Below are 19029 nucleotides of genomic sequence, written 5' to 3' on the forward strand. Positions count from 1 at the left end.
CATGCCACACGTATACACACACCCCACACAATGCTAAACACATACATACCACACACACCATGCATACACACACACCACACACACGTGCTCACACACACACACACTCACCCACATTCACACCCGGCACTCCTGGCCCTGGCCCTCGCCCTGCTGTGCCTTGCAGCCCTCAGAGGCTTCACTTGGCCTCTGGGCCAAGGACCCCAAGCACTTTCTATGAAGGGCCAGACAGTAAATGTGTTTGGCTTTGGGGGCTGTGCGGCGTCTGCAGCGACATGGAGGAGGCAGCCAAGACCATGTCCCCACGAGCAGTGTGGCCGTGCTGCAGTCAAAGGGCACAGACTTAGGCCTTTGGTGGCTGACCAAGGAGCCCCGTCCCTTCCCTTCCAGAGTGGAGGCTCAGCGAAGGGCCAGCAGGCTGCGGGGGTAGGGCCAGGACCCCGCGAGAGGACAGTCCCTTCCCAGATCCTGCCGCCCTGCTCTGGGAGCCTGTGGCCCTGGGGTGCTGTTAAGATCTCTCTCTGGTGCTCACCCGAGCTTGCCGACCCTCACCTGCACCCACCCGAGCTCACTTGTGCCCTCCCAGAGGCCACCGCATTTGCCCCCTGCACAGTGGGGATGCATGCCAGGCCGTGGGCAGCCACTCCCCCACCCTTCCCCACGGCACAAGGATGCCCCCATTCAGGCGCACCCCCACCCTCCAGGACGATCCTTCCTGACACCTCCAGCACCACAGAGCTGCACAAACTCTGGCCACAGGCAACACCTCTGTCAGCCTCAGTTTCCTCACTGTGAAGTGGGGCGTGGGGAAAATACATCAGAGCTGCCTCCAGGGGCCACAGGGCCAGGCCCTCAAGTTTGAGGTCAGAGGTGGAGGTTCCAGCACGAAGGGGCTTGTGCCTGCTCACGGGGCAGCAAGGGGCAGGCCTGACCCTACCACCAGGGTGGGGTTTTGTCCCCTGCTGCCCCCAGGGACACCTGGCCCCTGCTCCTGCAGGACCTCCCCACTGGCTCGGCCCCATCCCTCACTGTCTCCCAGCCGCCTCCCTCCCGGCTGCTGCTGGCTGTCACCTGGCCGCCTGCACCCTGGGCCACTCTGCCCCAAGGCTAACTCAGTGGCCGCTGACCTGGGCTTCCCCTGAGGGCAGAGCTCTGAGCCCCAGCCTGTCCGACACCAGCTGGTTCCTCTAAAGTCACCCCGGCCCCGTCTGCACCCTCTCCCTGGGAGATGGCTTCCCCTTCCTTCCCTGGCCTCACTGTGGCCTGGGAGGTCACAGGTCGGTGGCCACACCAGGCCTCCTTCTCCCATCTGCTGCACCACCACACCTGCCTTCCTGGAGCAAGGAGGGCGCTTCGTTTCTTCCCTCCCTTTCCCTTCCCTCCCTTCCCTCCCTCCCTTCCCTCCCCTTCTCTTCCCTTCCTTTCTTTTCATTTTGAGACAGAATCTCACCCTGTCGCCCAGGCTAAAGTGCAGTGGCACAATCTTGGCTCACTGCAACCTCTGCCTCCCAGGTTCAAGTGATTCTCCTGCCGCAGCAGGAGAATGTTGGCCAGGCTGGTCTCGAACCCCCGACCTCAAGTGATCCACCCGCCTCGGCCTCCCAAACTGCTGGGATTACAGGCGTGAGCCACTGATAAGGAGGGCGTTTCTCAAAGCACTGACAGGGGACTGTGTTCTGAAACAGGTGCTCTGGTCAAGTCGAAACAGGTGTTCTGGTCAAGTCGGTTTGGGCAACACTGGTTTAAACAGTTACTTAGGTCTCTTGGCTGCAAGACTGATCAGAGCCTTTACTCTTCTAAGAGTACCCTGGCCTTCTGAGTGTGTAACAGAATAGTGTTTTGCAAATGGTTTGGTCTCCCTTTAAAAAAAAAAGGTGCAGAACGTCGGGCTGCGAGACAGTGCAGACACTGGGCACCGATGGTAAGGGCTGGGGCAGCTCCACCTGAGGACAGAGCGGAAGGGCACTGAGGAGCTCAGCTTTCCAGCAGCCTTGGGGCTTCACTGGCCCACACACCTGTCCGACCCGGACACATGCCTTCTGGGCAGCCCTGACACCCCAGAGCAGGGCCGGGCTCCCAGCCAGAGCCAATAACCAGCACAGACAGTGCCTGGCACCACCACCGAGGCCAAGCCTACCTGGTCGCAGGTAAAGCGTCACTTTTTGTGGGGACAGCTGCTTCTGGCCCCCATTGTGGTCTTCCTGGGTTTCAGCGAGGCTCTTGGGGTCCATGATGTCGTCAGCCGCACAGCCCCTCATGAGCAGCTGTGGCCGGGTGTCGCAGCGAATGGAGTCAGGATCCCCCGGCCCTGTGAAGTTCTGGGGAGGGGGAGTCAGGGGTCAGGAGGGGGCCACACTGCGGGACCTGCAGGAGGCTGACTGGCCATGGAGGACTGAGGACCCACCCTGTCCCCTCCTCCTCTGTGCCTGGAATTTGGGACAGAAGTCCCTGTGGACAGAGACAGGGAGCTCCTCCGGCCTCCCAGACAGCCCCTCCCTGAAGGCTCCCGGCCACAGCAGACCCCTGGGGGGCAGGGTATCACCTCCTCCTCTGCCTCTAGCGGCAGAAAGGACTCAGGACCTACTCTCCAGCCCAAGGCTGACCCAAGAGGAGAGGCCTCAGTGTCCTCTAGCAGCTGGCCCAGGGGCTTCAAGCCCTTCATCAGCAGAACCTTTGTCCAAGGGAGTTGCTCTGTCCCAAAGGAACGTGACAGTCCCTAGGCCCCCAAGAAACCCAGAACATGGGCAGGGTCCTGGGCCAAGCCCCTCAAAGTTTAGAAGAACAGAAGCTGGAGGGGAGCCTGGGAGACCTGGGCCCAGGGCGCTTTCCTCTCAGCCACCTTGTCCCTGCAAAGCCCCTGGATTCTGATGAGGGCTGTGTTTGGTGGGTCCCGTCACTGGCCCCGAGCCTGCTGCCTCTACGGGGAAGGGTGCTGGTGATGCGGGGCCAGAAGCGCGTGTTTGTGCACTTGCTTTCGTAGAGGGAAGCTCAGGAGGATAAGCCCGGCCCCCAGAGGCTGGTGAGTCCCGCAGGCAGGGGGGCAGGTGGGAGGGGAGGGCGACAGTCCCCAGGGTGCCTCTTTGTAGGGCTCTGACTTTTGGAACCACAGAAGTTTTTAAAGAAGTCCTCCAGAAATAAAAGTACATCAGCAAGTATCCCAGCAAGAGAGAAAAGAAAGCCTAAATGTAATCCACACAGAAACAAACAAATCTCACTGAAAGGTGTTTATTTCAGAGGAGCTGAAAACCTCCAGAAAGGGGAGGGAAAAAACCCAGCCTGACCAAGGTGGTTTCCACCTGGGGCCTGGCCACCCTGCTCAGTCCGAGGACAGACAGGAGCCACCCGGCTTCTCCTCCGGGGGCTGCTCGCCGCGGTGGCGTGGGCTGGAGGACCCAAAGCTGCTCCCCGTGGGACGCAAAATTGAGAAACGAGGAAGCTGCTGACGGTAAGAAATGAGACACCACTTCTCCTGCTGCCCTCCCCTTCTTCTCCACCCCCTCCCCTTCTCTAGTTTATAAGACAGGAGAAAAGTGAGAAAGCAAAAAGTTGGAAAGAAACAGAAGTAAGATAAATAGCCAGACGACCTTGGCGCCACCACCCGGCCCTGGTGGTTAAACTAATAATAATAATAATAATAATAATAATATTAACCCCTGACCAAAACTACTGGTGTTATCTGTAAATTCCAGACATTGTATGAAAAAGCATTGCAAAACTTTCTGTTCTGTCAGCTGATGCATGTAACCCCCAGTCACGTTCCCCACACTTGCTCTATCTATCACGACCCTTTCACGTGGACCCCTTAGAGTTGTAAGCCCTTAAAAGGGCTAGGAATTTCTTTTTCAGGGAGCTCAGCTCTTAAGACGCAAGTCTGCCGACACTCCTGGCCAAATAAATCCCTTCCTTCTTTAACCGGGTGTCTGAGGAATTCTGTCTGCGGCTTGTCCGGCTACAACGGTGCTGGAGCCCAGACTCTCAGGGAAAGGAACCCGAGCCGTCAGAAAACCATCTGATTCCAGGCTGGGGCAAGGGACATGAAGATGGGCCTGCAGCATCATGTTGCTCCAGAAAGCAAGAAAGTGCTCAGTACAATAGAATGAGGATGCATGGACAGGACACGCAGCCAGACCCAGTGGATTTGAGCATCTCGGGGAAGAAAGGACAGCCACAGATCATGCACTACTGAACAAAATAAAACTGTGGGTCACGCTGATGAGAGAGAGGCTGCAGAGAAGGAGAGACCCTTCCTTAGGTTGGCAGCCGTGAGTGGCAGGTGGGGACCAGCACGGCACCAATCTGCAGCCATCGCAGTGATGGCGGCTTCAGGCGGGGACCTCCGCGGATGCTGAGCCTGTGGGTGCGATTTGATGAGGGCAGAACGTCACCAGCCCACAGTGGCTGCGAGGGGATCGTGCAGCGGGATGGGGAGGCCGGGGGGATGCCGTCTCAGCAGAGCCGTCCACGCTGACCTCATCAAGACTGGGACGGGGCCACAGCAGTGCCTCTCATGGGCACTTAGGACACCATCACTGAGGGGCTCCCGCCAAAGCACACCTGAGTCCAGGCAGAAGAAACTCCAGACAAGACCCCTGAGGGTCATGCTACAAAGCTGCTCTCCTGACTTCCTCAGAAACGCCCAAGGACAGGAAAGACAAAGAAAGCTGAAGACTTGTCCAGATTCAAGAAGCCCAAGGAGACGGCTGAGCGTAGGGCGAGCCTGGGTGAGGAGATTCAGAGCGTTAGACGGCTGAGCACAGTGTGTGAACCTGGGTTAGGAGATTTGGGGCCTGAGACGGCTGAGTGCAGGGTGAGCCTGAGTGAGGAGATTCTGAGCCTGAGACAGCTGAGCACAGGGTGAGCCTGGGTGACAAAATCCACCAGGAAAATATGCTCACGAAGACATCATTGGGACAACCAATAAAATATGCGTAGCGTGTAGGTTTGATGATAATGAGATACCAATGCTGAATTTCCTGAATTTGATACATGAATTTATCAAATATAGATATATATGTATCAAAATACATTTACATCAAAGTACATTTCCTCTCGGCCACCTTGTCCCTGCAAAGCCCCTGGATTCTGATGAGGGCTGTGTTTGGTGGGTCCCGTCACTGGCCCCAAACCTGCTGACTCTGCAGGAAAGCGTGCTGGCGATGCGGGGCCAGAAGCGCGCGTGTTTCTGCACTTGCTTACGTGGTTTTGTAAGTGAAAACCTTGTTCTTAAGAAAGACCTCCCTTGAAGTACTAAGAGACAAAGGGTTCCATGTCTACAACCTACTCGGAAATGGCTGAGAAAACATACAAGTGTGTGTTCTGTGTGTGTTTCCAAACAGACCACACATTAGAACCTCAGGGGCCGCTTGAGGGGAGGGTGAGGCCAGGGTCTGGGGACCCCCTCAAAAAGAAAATGGAGTTGTTAGTCCTCTGGGTGCCACTGGCTTCAGGGGCCGGAAAGGGCCCCCACCCAGGAGCTGGGCAGGTGGGGAGGGGCCCAGGAGGCACTTACCAGCTTCTGGCACCAGGTGCAGCCGGGCCCCGACTCGATGCATTCCCGGCAGCTGCTGACCTTGAACTTCGTGCACTCCTGAGAGAGGACTGAGGGACGAGGCCGGCTGGTGAGTGGGTGCTCTGGGCCGCCCTGCCCACACCCAAGGGGGAGTAGAGCAGGAAGGTCAGAGGAGGCCCAAAAAGACAGGGAGGCAGCCTCCAGGAGGGGGCCCTGCATCAGCCACCACCCCCAGGTGCAAAGAGGGGCCCTCGGGAAACAGCACAGCTACAGCCTCCTGGCACGTGCGGAGACGAGGCCTGAGTCCCCGACCTACCCCCAGTGGCAAGGTCCTTCCCCAGCCTCCCGGGAACTTCTGTCTATGGGAACATGAGGGCAGGCCCTGTTCTCCCTGATCAGAATGTCACGCGTGGAGTCCCCTCCCTGGAACACAGAACTCACCGCACCCGAGGGAGAGCAGCCCCACCAGGGCGAGCAGTGGGGGGCGCAGGCCCAGCATGTCCTGTGGAGGGAAGGGGTCTTGGTGACGGTCTCAGGCCCAACCCCTGGGGCTGACCACCCATGAAGCTCCCCTCCTGGAGCTGGCCTGGGACAAGGAGCTGGGGCCCTGTCCCTGCTGCAGGGGGTGGGTTAGGGTCAGGCCAGCACAGCTGCGCTGGGCCCAGCTGCCAACAGCCAGGGAGGGAGGGATCCCGGGCCCAGCAGTGCGGGCAGCACACCTGCTCAGCAGCCAGGCACCCAGGACAGCTGCAGCGGGCCCCTGCAGAGACACACAACACAGGCACACACACACATGCAGACGTGTACACACACCACACATGCACGTGTACGTGCATGCAGATGCGTGCCTGACCGCATGTACATACCACGTGCATGCACACACCACACATATACATGCATCACACCACACATATGTACACACAGAGATGTATACACCCCTTACCCACACCATACTCCCCGCAAGACACTGCACACCACACACAAATATACACATGCACATGTACACACACGTACACACCACACAGACACACACACCACACGTACACACCATACACACGTGCAAATGTACACGCACACAAACACCAGAACCCCACACACCCGGTGTGTGCACTCTGCCCCAGTGTGCCCCAGGTCCTCCGTGAGCAGAGTCTGTGCTTGGAGCAGAGCCGGGCTTGGCCCTGTCTCTCTGTGGCAGAAACATAGCCAGGAAGAGAAAGCTGGCTTGATGCCCGCGGGTGCCAGGCTGTGTGCCAGGAAGAGAAAGCTGGCTTGATGCCCAGGGGTGCCAAGCTGTGTGCTAGGCCTGCCCAGGAGCCCTGCAGTCCCTGCCAGGTGGGAAAAAAAGTCACCTGACTTGCCCAAGCCACCAGTTGCCGGGGTCCTGCCCTTTTGTTTCCAGGTACACACCCACCCTGTCCTTAATCCACACATCCACAGCCAGGGGCGGCTCGGTGGTCACTCACAGGCCCTCGGCCCCAGAGGCAAAATGACGGAACCAGGCCTCAGCCTGGTGCTGGAGGCCGGCAGCACCTCCTAGCAGGCAGCAGGGCCGTTCCACCCCTGGGCTCCCTTCCCTCCATCCTGGAGGTGCCCAAACCAGGCCTAGGTCGGCTCCTTGGGGGGTCTTAGGGCTTCCTAGGTGGGGTGGGCCCCTGGGTCTGACCTCCCAGGACCTGAGAACGTTATAGCTGGCTGGGACCCTTTTATCTGGCACCAAGAAGGTGGAGAGGTACTGAGAAGGGGTACCCAGGAGCCTTCCTGTCATGGTGGGCAGGAAGACATTTCCGTTACCCTGGGGCTGTTGTCAGAAGCAAAGATCAACCCACCTCCCCCAGCAAATGCCAGTTCCTCTCATGGCCTCCCAGGCTGCTGGGGCGTTCCTGCCCCACTCCCTTCCCTCGGGTGGTGCTGGCAGGGTCACCTAAGGTTCAGTGGGCAGACCCAAGCCAGCAGAGCCCCAAATTAGGGCCTGCCGGCTTTGAAGACAGCGCTGGGTGCTGTGCTGTGGCCCAGGAGGCTTGGGTGCCCTCAGCCACAGGCCCTGGCTCCCCTCCATCCCCCGAAAGCCCTGCACCTGTGCTGGGGGCTCTGAGGCCGACGGAACACCCACCAGGGGCCCATCTGAGGATCCCACAGCTTAGACGCCCCAACAAGCCCCAAGGTCCTGTTGTTTTGGCGGTGACCTCATTCCCTGGTTCCCAGCAAAATTATAATCAGAATTCAAAAATGTCAAAAGGGAACCCTTGATCCTTCCCCTCCTGGGGTCAAAAACAGAACCTGCACCCTGCTGTAACTTCCTGGAGGAGGTAGTTTTGGTTCACACTGGGCCCACCCTGTGTTTGAAAGCCCCCATATCTCTGATCGTTGGGGGTTGTGGTTCAGGCCGAGGCCAGTTCCAGCTCTCCATCTGGGCCCCCTCAAAGTCCTGCGCCTGGACTGACCTCGGTGCCACGAGTGCCCACCAGCCCCTCAGCTGACCGGAGGCCCTGTGCATGCTGGAGCTACCCCAGGGTGCAGGGTCCAGCCGGCTTCAGGACTCCCCCAGGATGCAGGGTCCAGCCGGCTTCAGGACTCCCCCAGGGTGCAGGGTCCAGCCGGCTTCAGGACTCCCCCAGGTCGCAGCTGCGCCAAGTGGGGAGGGGGTGCAGACCTCCCCTGGCAGCCCCAGCCAGGCTGGTAAGGACCCACACCCCAGCTCCACGCTCTCCCTGGGGCCGCAGACACGACGTCTCCACCCCTAACACAGTCGTGACCAGCGGCATGCAAACACTTCGTACCCTCAAATGGGGAAACTGAGGCCCCCAGCAGCAGCAAGATATGGACCTGGCGCCCAGTTACCCTGGGCACCCCCACCTGCCCACAGGGAAAGGGGGGTGCACCTTGATTCCAGCAGGATTGGCTCAGAGACCACAGCACCCCAACCTTGACCACAGGAAGGGGGCTGGTGGGGAGCCACCTTCTCCCCACTGTTGCTCCTCCATGAGCAGCCCTGGGGGGCTTGGAGCTGGGGGCACAAGAGAAGCCAGGCCCTGCCCCACCCCCCATTGCCAGTGGCTGAGCCCAGACAAACAGCTGGGGACGAAGGTCCGCTCCAGGAGGTAAGGCAGTGCACTGAGCCTGGCAGCCGGCCTCCCTTCTGTGGGAGAACAGGGCAGGGCAGCCCCTCTGCCCAGCAGCCAGGATGGCCCACGGAGATCCAGGGCCTCACCTGAGGCCTGAGAGACCAAGACCCCATCAGGCCTATCTGCCTCGGTTTCCTCCGTGTGCCTGGAGGTGGTCGAAGGGCCTGTGCCAGCTCCCTGGGGAATGGGAATGGGTAAGGCACAGATGTAGGGCAGCATTCGGGCAAACAGGCAGGTGCCTGGCCACTGTCACCTCTGGTGCCCTGAGGCTAAGCCGGCAGAGCTGCAGGGCAGGAGGGGAGGAAGAGCACAGACACCCCCCACCCCAGCCCCTGAGCTGGCCCCAGAGCTCTGGCCTGGAACCTGATCACCCTGAGGCCCTCCCTGCTGCCCCACACTGGGGGCGGGTGCCCTCCTCATCCTCCAGCTCCTGGACTTCCCCCGTCTAAGGGCGGGCGGGTCCCCTTACCAAGACCTAAGGTGCAAAACCCAAAGCTGAGGCTGCTTAGGAATCCACAGCCCCACAGGCCTCTCAGAACCTTGCATCAGAGTCGCCCTTGACCTCAACCCTGCCTGAGAGGGAAGTGCTGGTGCAACCCCAGCCCAGCTGCAGGAAGTGGTACCTGTCACCAAGTCCCCTGCACAGGGGGAGCGGGGGGCTGAGGGGGCAGGACCGGGGGGACGAGGTCGTCCTTCTGTGGACAACCCCTCAGGGGCCAGGCGCCCTTCCCTCCCGGGCACCAAATGGACACAGCTAACAAGAACCCCACTTCACGGTGAGCAAAGCTCTGAACATTCAGGCTCTGAGACACGAAAGCGGCGTCAGAAGAGATCTGCAGCAGATCTGGGCCAAATCACACACACCCTTTCACAGAAGTCGAGGACAGGAGAACAGGAGCAAACACAGGAAAGGAAGAGGCCGGCCTGGTGGCTGACGCCTGCAATCCCAGTATTTTGGGAGGCCAAGGCAGGAGAATCACTTGAGGCCAGGAGTTTGAGAGCCGCCTGGGTGACACAGTGAGACCCCTATCTCTACAAAAAATAAAAATAGAAAATAAATTAGCCAGACATGGTGGCATGCATCTCTAGTCCCAGTTACTCAGGAGGCTGAGGCAGGAGGATCACTCGCGCCCAGGACGGGGAGACTGCAGTGAACCCTAATGGCACTACTGAACTCCAGCCTAGGTGACAGAACGAGGCCCTGTCTCAAAAAAAAAAAGGAAAGAAAAAGAAAGGAAACTTTAAGCAAGACAGCAGAGAGAGGGCAGAGCCTATGCTGGGAGAGGAATCCAGCAGGGTCAGGCTTCCTTTTTATTTTTTTGAGACGGAGTCTCGCTGTCGCCAGCCTGGAGTGCAGTGGCGCGATCTCGGCTCACTGCAAGCTCCGCCTCCCGGGTTCATGCCATTCTCCTGCCTCAGCTTCCTGAGTAGCTGGGACTACAGGCACCCACGACCATGCCCAGCTAATTTTTTTGTGTTTTTAGTAGAGACGGGGTTTCATCGTGTTAATCAGGATGGTCTCGATCTCCTGACCTCGTGATCCGCCCACCTCGGCCTCCCAAAGTGCTGGGATTACAGGCGTGAGCCACCGTGCCCAGTCTCAGGCTTCCTTTTTGCAACCCCGTAAAACCCTAAGACGAGACTGCTTGAGGAACCAGAGGCCCCGCAGACCCATTAGAACTTTGCATCAGAGCTTCCTCCTGCCTGTGCTGAAACCCACCTTGCGCTGTCTTAGAGGAGACACGCTCACATCAAAGTGACTCGGAGGTGCGCGGGAAGTGATGGACGATGTCGGCAGGGGACAAGGTTGGAAGGAAGAGGACATGGGAGCCAACCCCTGCGCTGGGAACTGAAGGCTCCAGGGATGATTATAAACTAGGCATCCACCTTTTAAGCCAAAAGCCAGAGCATCAAGATGGACTCATTCCTGCTTCGTAGGAACGTGATAAAGAACTGGAGAGAAGTGCCGTCAGGTGGGGGCTGGAACACTGTCCTTGGATCACAGAGGCTCCAGGAAATCCAGGGACAAAAACAGGTCAGATCAAATAGGAACAAGTCGGAGCAGAGAGGATGCAGGAAAACCCAGCCCATGTCGCCTCTGAACCTGCGACCCTGCAAAAGTGTATTTTCCCAAGGGTCAGGGAGACGTGTTCCTACCGTTGGTTTGACTATCTGTGAAGTTTGATAGCACAGTTTTGTTTGTTTGTTTGTTTGTTTGTTTGAGATGGAGTCTCACTCTGTCATCCAGGCTGGAGTGCAATGGCTAGATCTCGGCTCGCTGCAACCTCCGCCTCCCGTGTTCAAGCAATTCTTCTGCCTCAGCCTCCTGAGTAGCTGGGACTATAGGTGCACACCACTAGGCCCAGCTAATTTTTGTATTTTTAGTAGAGATGGAGTTTCACCATATTGGCCAGGCTGGTCTCGAACTCCTGACCTCGTGATCCACCCGCCTCGGCCTCCCAAAGTGCTGGGATTACAGGCATGAGCCACTGCGCCCGGCCTGATAGCACAAATTTTAAAGGCCACAATTTCTGGCCAAATTAAATAAAATGAGACACCCCACCCCCACACACACACACATGTTAATAAGGAATGCTAAAGTACTCTGCTAAATACCTGAAGTCAAAGGGAAATCAAATGATATTTACAGCATTTTAGACAAGGGGACACCACTCCTCCGTCTAACATGAAGGAGACTGTCTGTCTCTGGGTGGCGACGTGAGGCCGAGGCCCCGGACGCTCTTGCTGTGGACATAAAAGAATGGCCACAAATGTGTAGGACTTCAGTTTTAGGGAATAAAACAATAAAGGAAATAGAAGAATAGGTATCTAAGAGTAAGGAAACCTCAGCATAAAAGCTAAGGGGAGGCCGGGCATGGTGGCTCATGCCTATAATCCCAGCACTTTGGGAGGCTGAGGCAGGCGGATCACCTGAGGTCAGGAGTTTGAGACCAGCCTGAGCAACATAGTGAAACCCCATCTCTACTAAAAATACAAAAATTAGCTGGGCGTGGTGGCGGGCGCCTGTAATCCCAGCTACTCGAGAGGCTGAGGCAGGAGAATCACTTGAGCCCAGGAGGCAGAGGGTGCAGTGAGCCGAGATCTCACCTCTGCACTCCAGCCTGGGCAACAAGAGTGAAACTGTCTCAAAAGAAAAAAAAAAAAAAAAAAAGCTAAGGGGGAAAATAGCAAGAAGATAGACTCTAAAAATGGCACATGTTGTACATAACAAATTGCATAGAGGAAATAGCTATTATCTCTCTAGTGCAAAAGGTAAATGGTAATCTTCATCTCTAAAGAGATCTTAGAAATTAATAACAAAAAGGTAAATACTCCATTCAAGGATGTTTCAAGGGTGTGGCACCCTGAGCAGGTAATTCACAAAAGAAGGAAGAAAACTGGCTAAGAAACATATGAGTCACCCCAGGAAAGAACCAGGGATTTCAGCCAAAATATCTTGATTCCCTGTGTAGCCGTCAACCTGTAAGATGCTTTGGCAGTTTCGGTGCCTGCGCTATGGAGTCCCACACAGCAACAAAAACATGCGAACAGCTGCTCAGGGCAGCTTGGCTTCGTGGTAAAAGTGAATTTATGGGGAAAAAAAGAGAGACACAGTTCCAAAATATTCTGCATTTCTCTGGGTGGTGGCACTATGAGTATTTTCAATTTTCATTATTCCTGTTTGTATTTTCCACCCTTTTTGTGATAAATGAATAAAGGACATTTTAAAAATGGAATTTCATGGTGGTCGACGAATTATGCTGAAATTGCTTCTCCAGATTCCAAAGCCACCGGCTTTCTTGTTCCTACTGTGACGTTGATGAGGATGCTGCTTCATGGCGGTGGGACCTCCCTGCTGGAATGGGCTTGTTGCCACTGTCACTCACCCATTCACCCATCCATGGGACAGGGGCTTGCCAGCCTCTCTTCTAGGCACGGCACAGGGGCTGGGAGCTGCACTCCAGGACTCCTGGACTCTGCCCTCTGCTGAGACTCTCAGCACCTCTTTTCCCCAACACCTACCCCAAGTTTCCATCACACACAGAAACCTCCACCACTCCCAACACCAACATGTGTCCCCAGCGAGGCTGTTTACAAATCAGCTGGGCAGGAAGGTGTTCCTCTGGGGCTAACTCTTCTGCACTCTCGGACCCTGAATGGCCGGAGAGAACACGCAGCCCCGGGTGGGCAGGGGCCTCTGCTCAGGACAGCACCAGGGCCCTCTGTGCTCGCTCAGGGCCTGGGCTCCACACACATGGGCTCGGAATCGACAAATGCAACCACCTAATCAATGCCCCGTGTCAGTGCCAGTTTGTGCCAAGCAGAATGGGAGGGATCATTGCTGGCACCAGGTCCGGCTTGGGGTGGGTATCACCCACATCTCCATAATTGCTAGGCGCCCACTGCAGAGCCCCTTGAGTTGGGGCTTCCCAGCGACCTGGGCTGTACCTGCTGGGCGAATGCCTGTGTCACTGACGCCTGTGGCAGCTGGCATTCTCCTCCGGGAACAGGAGCCAGCCTCCGGTGACATGGCCTCAGGCGGGAACCACGGTTCTCTGACACAGGACACAAGTGCAGCAAGGGGGGCCCACACAGGACCTGTTCCATGGAATCGCCACAGGCGTCACGCTGCCCCATCCACAGAGGCAAATGCCCCACAGCCCTGGTACCTGGTGGGGCCCAGCCTGGGCCAGAGTGGACAGACCTGGGCCTGGCAGGAGCCCTGGGGAAGTGAGTTCAAGTTACATGGTTGACTATAGAGACAGCTGGAGTGCGCACAATTGGCCAGACCACCCCTCCTGTTTCACAGATGGGGAAACTGAGTCGCCGGGGACCAAATAGCCTGCTCACCCCATGCCCCTTCCAGACAGGGTGCAGACAGGGCCCCTCCCATCTCCTGGACGGCCGCGGCCCCTGTGCAGAACTTCCTTCATGGGCACCTCGCTGTCTGGGGGCCTCTTCCCCAGGGAGTCTCCCGGTGGTGGCCGTGTTGCCTCGGGCTCACTGTGCACTAGGCAGGTCATGTTGATGCTGCCTGAGGGGCAGGGGTTACCACGCTGTGGTTCAGGTGAGAAGCTCGAGGCTCAGGAGTGTCCAGCTGCCTGGGCAGTGTTTGGATCTCATGCCAGCCCCTGCCAGGAGGCCCAGCTTCTCCAGCCCAGCCCACACCCACCAGGAAATGCCCCGATTTACTCCCTTGGGGCAAAGGCCCTTGGGTGGCTGAGCCTCCCCTCTCCCAGCACTCGGAGCTGAGCCTCCCCTCTCCCAGCACTCGGAGCTGAGCGTTCCCCTCTCCCAGCACTAGGAGCTGAGCGTTCCCCTCTCCCAGCACTAGGAGCTGAGCGTCCCCTCTCCCAGCACTAGGAGCTGAGCGTTCCCCTCTCTCAGCACTCAGAGGTGCCTTCGGTTGCTCATCAGTTCATTTACTGCTGGGAGTGGAAACTCATACGCTGAGTGGCAGTGACGCTGCGGAGCTGACACCAAACCCCACAGCCCGCCCGGTCACCTGCTTCACCGAGGGCCACAGCCCCCCGGGGTCAGGTGGCCACAGGGGTCCTGGCCATGTGGGACATCCGTTCTGTGGCCCTGCTCAGGATGGCACCCGGCGGGGACTGGCCCTGGGGCCGAGGCATGGGCTCAGCTGCCGCCCTGCAGGGACGTAGCCAGGGACCTCTTCCCAGCAGAGGGACTCCCCCACTCATCCCCAGAATACTGAGGGGCACGCTGGGTGCCAGGCTGGCAGGGACCCTGGGGATTCTACAGCGAGCTGAATGGGGCGGGAGTTCCTTCCTAAAATGTGGAGTCTGGAGGCCACTCTTGGTAAAGTGCTGGCCCCCGGGGTTTCTGCAGTGAGCTGGGCATGGAGTCGCAAAGCCACTCATGGTGAAGCGCTGGGGTGACGGCAGACAGCCCAGAGCTTCTAGCAGCTCATTTCTGTGAAGCCTCCAGAATCCGGCCTCAGCCCCCAAACCCGCAGGCGTCGCGCCACCATCACGGGGAAGGCGAGTGACAGCGAGTGTCCCCTATGCCCCCACAGCTCGCTCCCAGGCTGTGCTCTCCGGCCATCCCCCCCTTCCCCATTGCAGCCATGCCACCCCTCCTTCTCCCCACCCAGGAACTGACAGAGGAGAGGGGCCCCGGACGGACAGGGACAGCAGGGCAGAATCCCAGCTCCCAGATCCAGGGGAGGGGGGATTGGGTGTGGGGACGGTGATGCAAGGGGTGGTGCCAGGGGTGGAGGATGCATGGGGAGGGCTGGCCCCAAGAGTGCAGTGTTGGGGGAAGGGGGCCAGGTGGGCCTGGGACCCAGGGGCGTGGCTTCAATCCCCCTCCCACCAGGACCTTGGGAATGGCCTCCAGTAGCCTGTTGTGGGGAGGCCAGGGTCACCAGCTGAACCAACTCGACCAGAATTGCACAGCAGTGCCCGCTCCCCTACAGCAAGACGTCACCCAGGGGTCCCCACGGAGGAGGCAGGGAAGCTCGAGGGTCCCAGAGGACCGTGGAGCATGTGCCACACCACACCACACTACACTACACATGTGCACCATACATGTACATACAACAGACTCCCCACATCACATACGCACACTTGCACACCACACATGCACACACACACCACACTACGCTATGCCACACACGTGTACCATACATGCACACCATGCCACACTACACACACGACACTACACACCACGAACCACACCACACCATATCACACACCACACACTGCGAGTCGATCTGGAGATGGAATCACTGTAGCCAGGCAGGGCAGCATGCAGACAGGAGGGCCTAACACAGGCAGGCGCAGCAGGTTCACAGAGGAGGCCCCGGGAACCTGCCTCCTGCCCAGCCCGGAGCACCAGGATCCCCCAGCCGTCCCCCTAGGGGCTTGTGGGCCCAGCCTCCTCCTGGCCTTGCCGGCCTCACAGCCCCTTGTCCTCCCATGCTGGCCCCATCCTCAGCCGCAAGCGCTCCCAGCACACCATGTGGCTCTGCTCTTGGTGGCAGGCACTTCCCCTTGCCGGGTCTCAAAGGGGACCCTGGAGCAGACGGTCTGGAGACCCCTTCCTGCCAGACACCCCTGGGCCGGGGCCATGAGCAGGGCCACCAGGGTCACTCCAGGCTGGGGCAGGAGAGTGCTTCCCTCCAAAAATCACCGTGGACATAGCGGGGCCTCTGCACACTCACCCTTGGTGCTCTGGAGTCCTCGGCGGTGCTCCTGGCTGGGCGTGGGGGCTTCGCTACCAGTCTGCCCTGGGTCACGTCTAGAAACCTCAGCTGGAGGCGCGGGTCCTAAAGTCCTGACACTTCCTGTTCCTCTCAGCTCCTCCTTGGAGGAAGTGGTGGGTTGCACCACCGTGGCCCTTCACCCCTGCCCCTCTCCACTCTACAGCGGCTCTGATGTCAGAGAGCGGCCCCTTGAGACAGGTGGGACATGTCATTTCTCACATGAGGTCCCGGCGAGAAGGACCTGCCTCCATCAGATTCACACTCGGGAGAGGGGCCCGGCCTCCAGGAGCGCCAGGCAGAGGAGAGGGCACCCATTAGGAAGAAGAACACAGAGGCCATGGGAGTCAAAAGTTTGATGCTGGAAAGCAATAGTAGCACATTCTGCTACAGAGCGGAATGAAAAACCCTGGAGAGCAAATTCCTGAGCCAGAGAATGGAGCGGAGGAACCAGCCAAGGAGGATAAAGAGATGGGAACAGGCAAGAAAACCTGGGTGCGTGCACACATTGACATCCACCTGCATGTGGGGGCGGGAGGGGACAGAACAGGGACAGCGAGGAGGAGACACTCAGGTCACAGGAGGAAGGCTGCAGATCTGGGCGGGGACGTGGATTGCGAGGCCACTGAACACCCCAGGGATGGATGGATGAGGTCCTGTTCACTAGGGACATTAGGAGGATACCACAGAACACGAAAGGGAAAATACTACAGGCTCAGAGAGAGAGAGAAGGGAGAGGAGGAGAGGGAGGAAGAGGGGGGAAAGAGATTATACCTAGAAAAAAAAACCCAAATCAGACATCTTCAGAGCAAGGACTCAGACACATTACTACCCTAAACTCTGTTTTATTTATTTATTTATTTTTATGTTTTCAATTTTTTTTGAGACAGAGTTTTGCTCTTGTCACCCAGGCTGGAGTGCAGTGGCGTGATCTCGGCTCACTGCAACCTCTGCCTCCCGGGTTCAAGGAATTCTCCTGCCTCAGCCTCCCAAGTAGCTGGGATTACAGGCACATGTACCACCATGCCTGGGTAATTTTTGTATTCTTAGTAGAGACAGGGTTTCACCATGTTGACCAGGCTGGTCTTGAACTCCTGGCTTCAAGTGATCCATCCACCTCTGCCTTCCAAAGTGCTGGGCTTACTGGCGTGAGCCATGGCTCCCGGCTCCTAAACTCTGTTTTAAAGATGTCTTGCAGAAATAGACATGAAGAAATCCATGAGAAATACAAGAGCAGATGATACAAAGTTGGGCAAAGAAATAAGCAAAAATTATGATGTCATAACCTGTTGATTTAAAAAATAGTGGTAAAAATATTAACGCTGTGAAACAAAACGCCTAGAGGACTGGGTTGGGAGGGGCCAGGGAGCACATTGCCATTCCATCCTATCTGGGGAGGAATATAGATACTTGTCAGTGGGCATTTTGATAGAAAATATCTAAGCATATACGCTAACAATTCAAGAGTCTCCTTAGGAATAAAAATAGCATGTATATACCTGAAAAAAAATATGACAAATCTTTATTTTGGGCGTGGTGGCTCACACTTGTAATCCCAGCACTTTGGGAGGCCGAGGTGGGAGGATCACTTGAGCCCAGGAGTTCGAGACCAGCCTAGGCAACATTTGGAGACCCAGACCCTCATCTCTACAAAAAAATGTTCTAAGAATTCGCCAGGCATGGTAGCGCGTGATATGGTCCAGGCTACTTGGGAGGCTGAGGTGGGAGAATTGCTTGAGCCCAAGAGGTTGAGGCTACGGTGAACCATGCTTACACCACTGCACTCCAGCCTGGGCAACTGAGCAAAAAAAAAAAAAAAAAAAAAAAAAAACAAAAGGCAAATCCTTTAAAAGAAAAAAGTAAGGGAAAATAGAACAAACAAGAAAGGTAAATAAAAACCAAACAATAAAACATTGGGAATAATTTCAAACCCATCAGGAATCACAGCACCTGTGAATGGGTTACATTTTCCTGTTTTAAATCAACAAGGTCTTGCATTGGGTTTTAGAAATAAAGAGACAAAACAAGTTCCAATGAAATGTTCTCTGTCAAGGGTATCTTCTCATTACAGACTTAGCCTAGAAAATAATGAAGAAGGACAGAAAGAGAATATCATTCTACTACACCCACTGATGACTTAAAGTAAGCAATGACCATCGCTGCGAACATCACAGACGCAGCAGACATTATGCACACACCTTTAATGAATTAGTCTTGATGAAATAACAATAGAAATCAAGAAAAATAGAAAGAACAAATGTTACTATTGAGCCTGAATCAGGTCGATTTAGATCTACAAAGAAGCATCAGGAGGGTGTGTTAGATGACATCGTAGGGATGCAATTAGCAAAATCCAGGCTGAAGAAACCCTCACAAGGCAAACGGCAAAGTACAAGAGGAGAGACGAAGGGAGAGAGACCCTTTAGATTAAGAGATTTAATCTCTTAATAGAACCAATTGCAATGCATGGACCATATTTTAAAATCATTGTTAATTGTTTTAGGTGTGACAATGGTTTGTGGTTATGTTAAAAAGTCCCCATCTTTTAGAGTTACGTGTTGAAATATTTGCAGATGGTGCAGTATAATGTTTCAGATTTATTTCCCAATAAAGAGGGTGGGTTGGGTTGGGGGAGAGTCGGGAGAGGTGTTGATACAACAAGATCACCTGTGAGTTGATTATTTTTGAAGCCACTGTTGGGGACATAGGGCTTCACTAAACTATTCTCTCTACTTTTGTAGATGTGTGAAATTTTTTGTAGTAAGATTAAAAAAACATTTGAAGGAAGTGTAAAGTTATTATTTCGCGGGTATAAAGTTTCCGTTTTGCAAGATGAAATGGTTTTGGAGAAGTTGGTGGTGATGGTTGCACAGTACTAAGTGTCCTTAATGCCACGGAAATGCATAACTTCAAATGGTTAAAATGGTGAATTTATGTTATGTATATTTTATCACAATTAAAAAGTAAAAAGTGTAAAGAAGGCTCTCTATCAGATAAACTGTTAAAAGAGAACACTAAAGGCTGAAAATAAAGAAACGGAAAATACACGTATGTGCTAGAAAATACTAACGAAGATATCGTGTAACATCAAAAAGATAGAAATCAAAGCAAAATGCATCAAATGGACAAAGGAAGATGTAGCCAATGAGAGTCAGAATCCACAGACAGTTCAGCAG

General features: G+C 55.8%; 1 protein-coding gene across 1 annotated transcript in view; it reads right to left on the reverse strand.

Annotated features, from left to right (window-relative positions):
* Positions 1–19029, reverse strand: part of ITGB2 (integrin subunit beta 2) — a 42867-nt gene that overhangs the window by 18905 nt on the left and 4933 nt on the right. The window contains exons 2-5 of the mRNA XM_003823822.5: positions 15815–16044; positions 5948–6008; positions 5507–5595; positions 2135–2315 (exon numbers count right to left, since the gene is read on the reverse strand). Coding sequence (XP_003823870.2) covers positions 2135–2315; positions 5507–5595; positions 5948–6005 — 328 coding nt within the window. The 5' untranslated portion in view covers positions 6006–6008; positions 15815–16044. The remainder of the gene's footprint in view (positions 1–2134; positions 2316–5506; positions 5596–5947; positions 6009–15814; positions 16045–19029) is intronic.

The sequence above is a fragment of the Pan paniscus genome, chromosome 22, assembly GCF_029289425.2.
Source record: "Pan paniscus chromosome 22, NHGRI_mPanPan1-v2.0_pri, whole genome shotgun sequence".
NCBI classification, from domain to species: domain Eukaryota; kingdom Metazoa; phylum Chordata; class Mammalia; order Primates; family Hominidae; genus Pan; species Pan paniscus.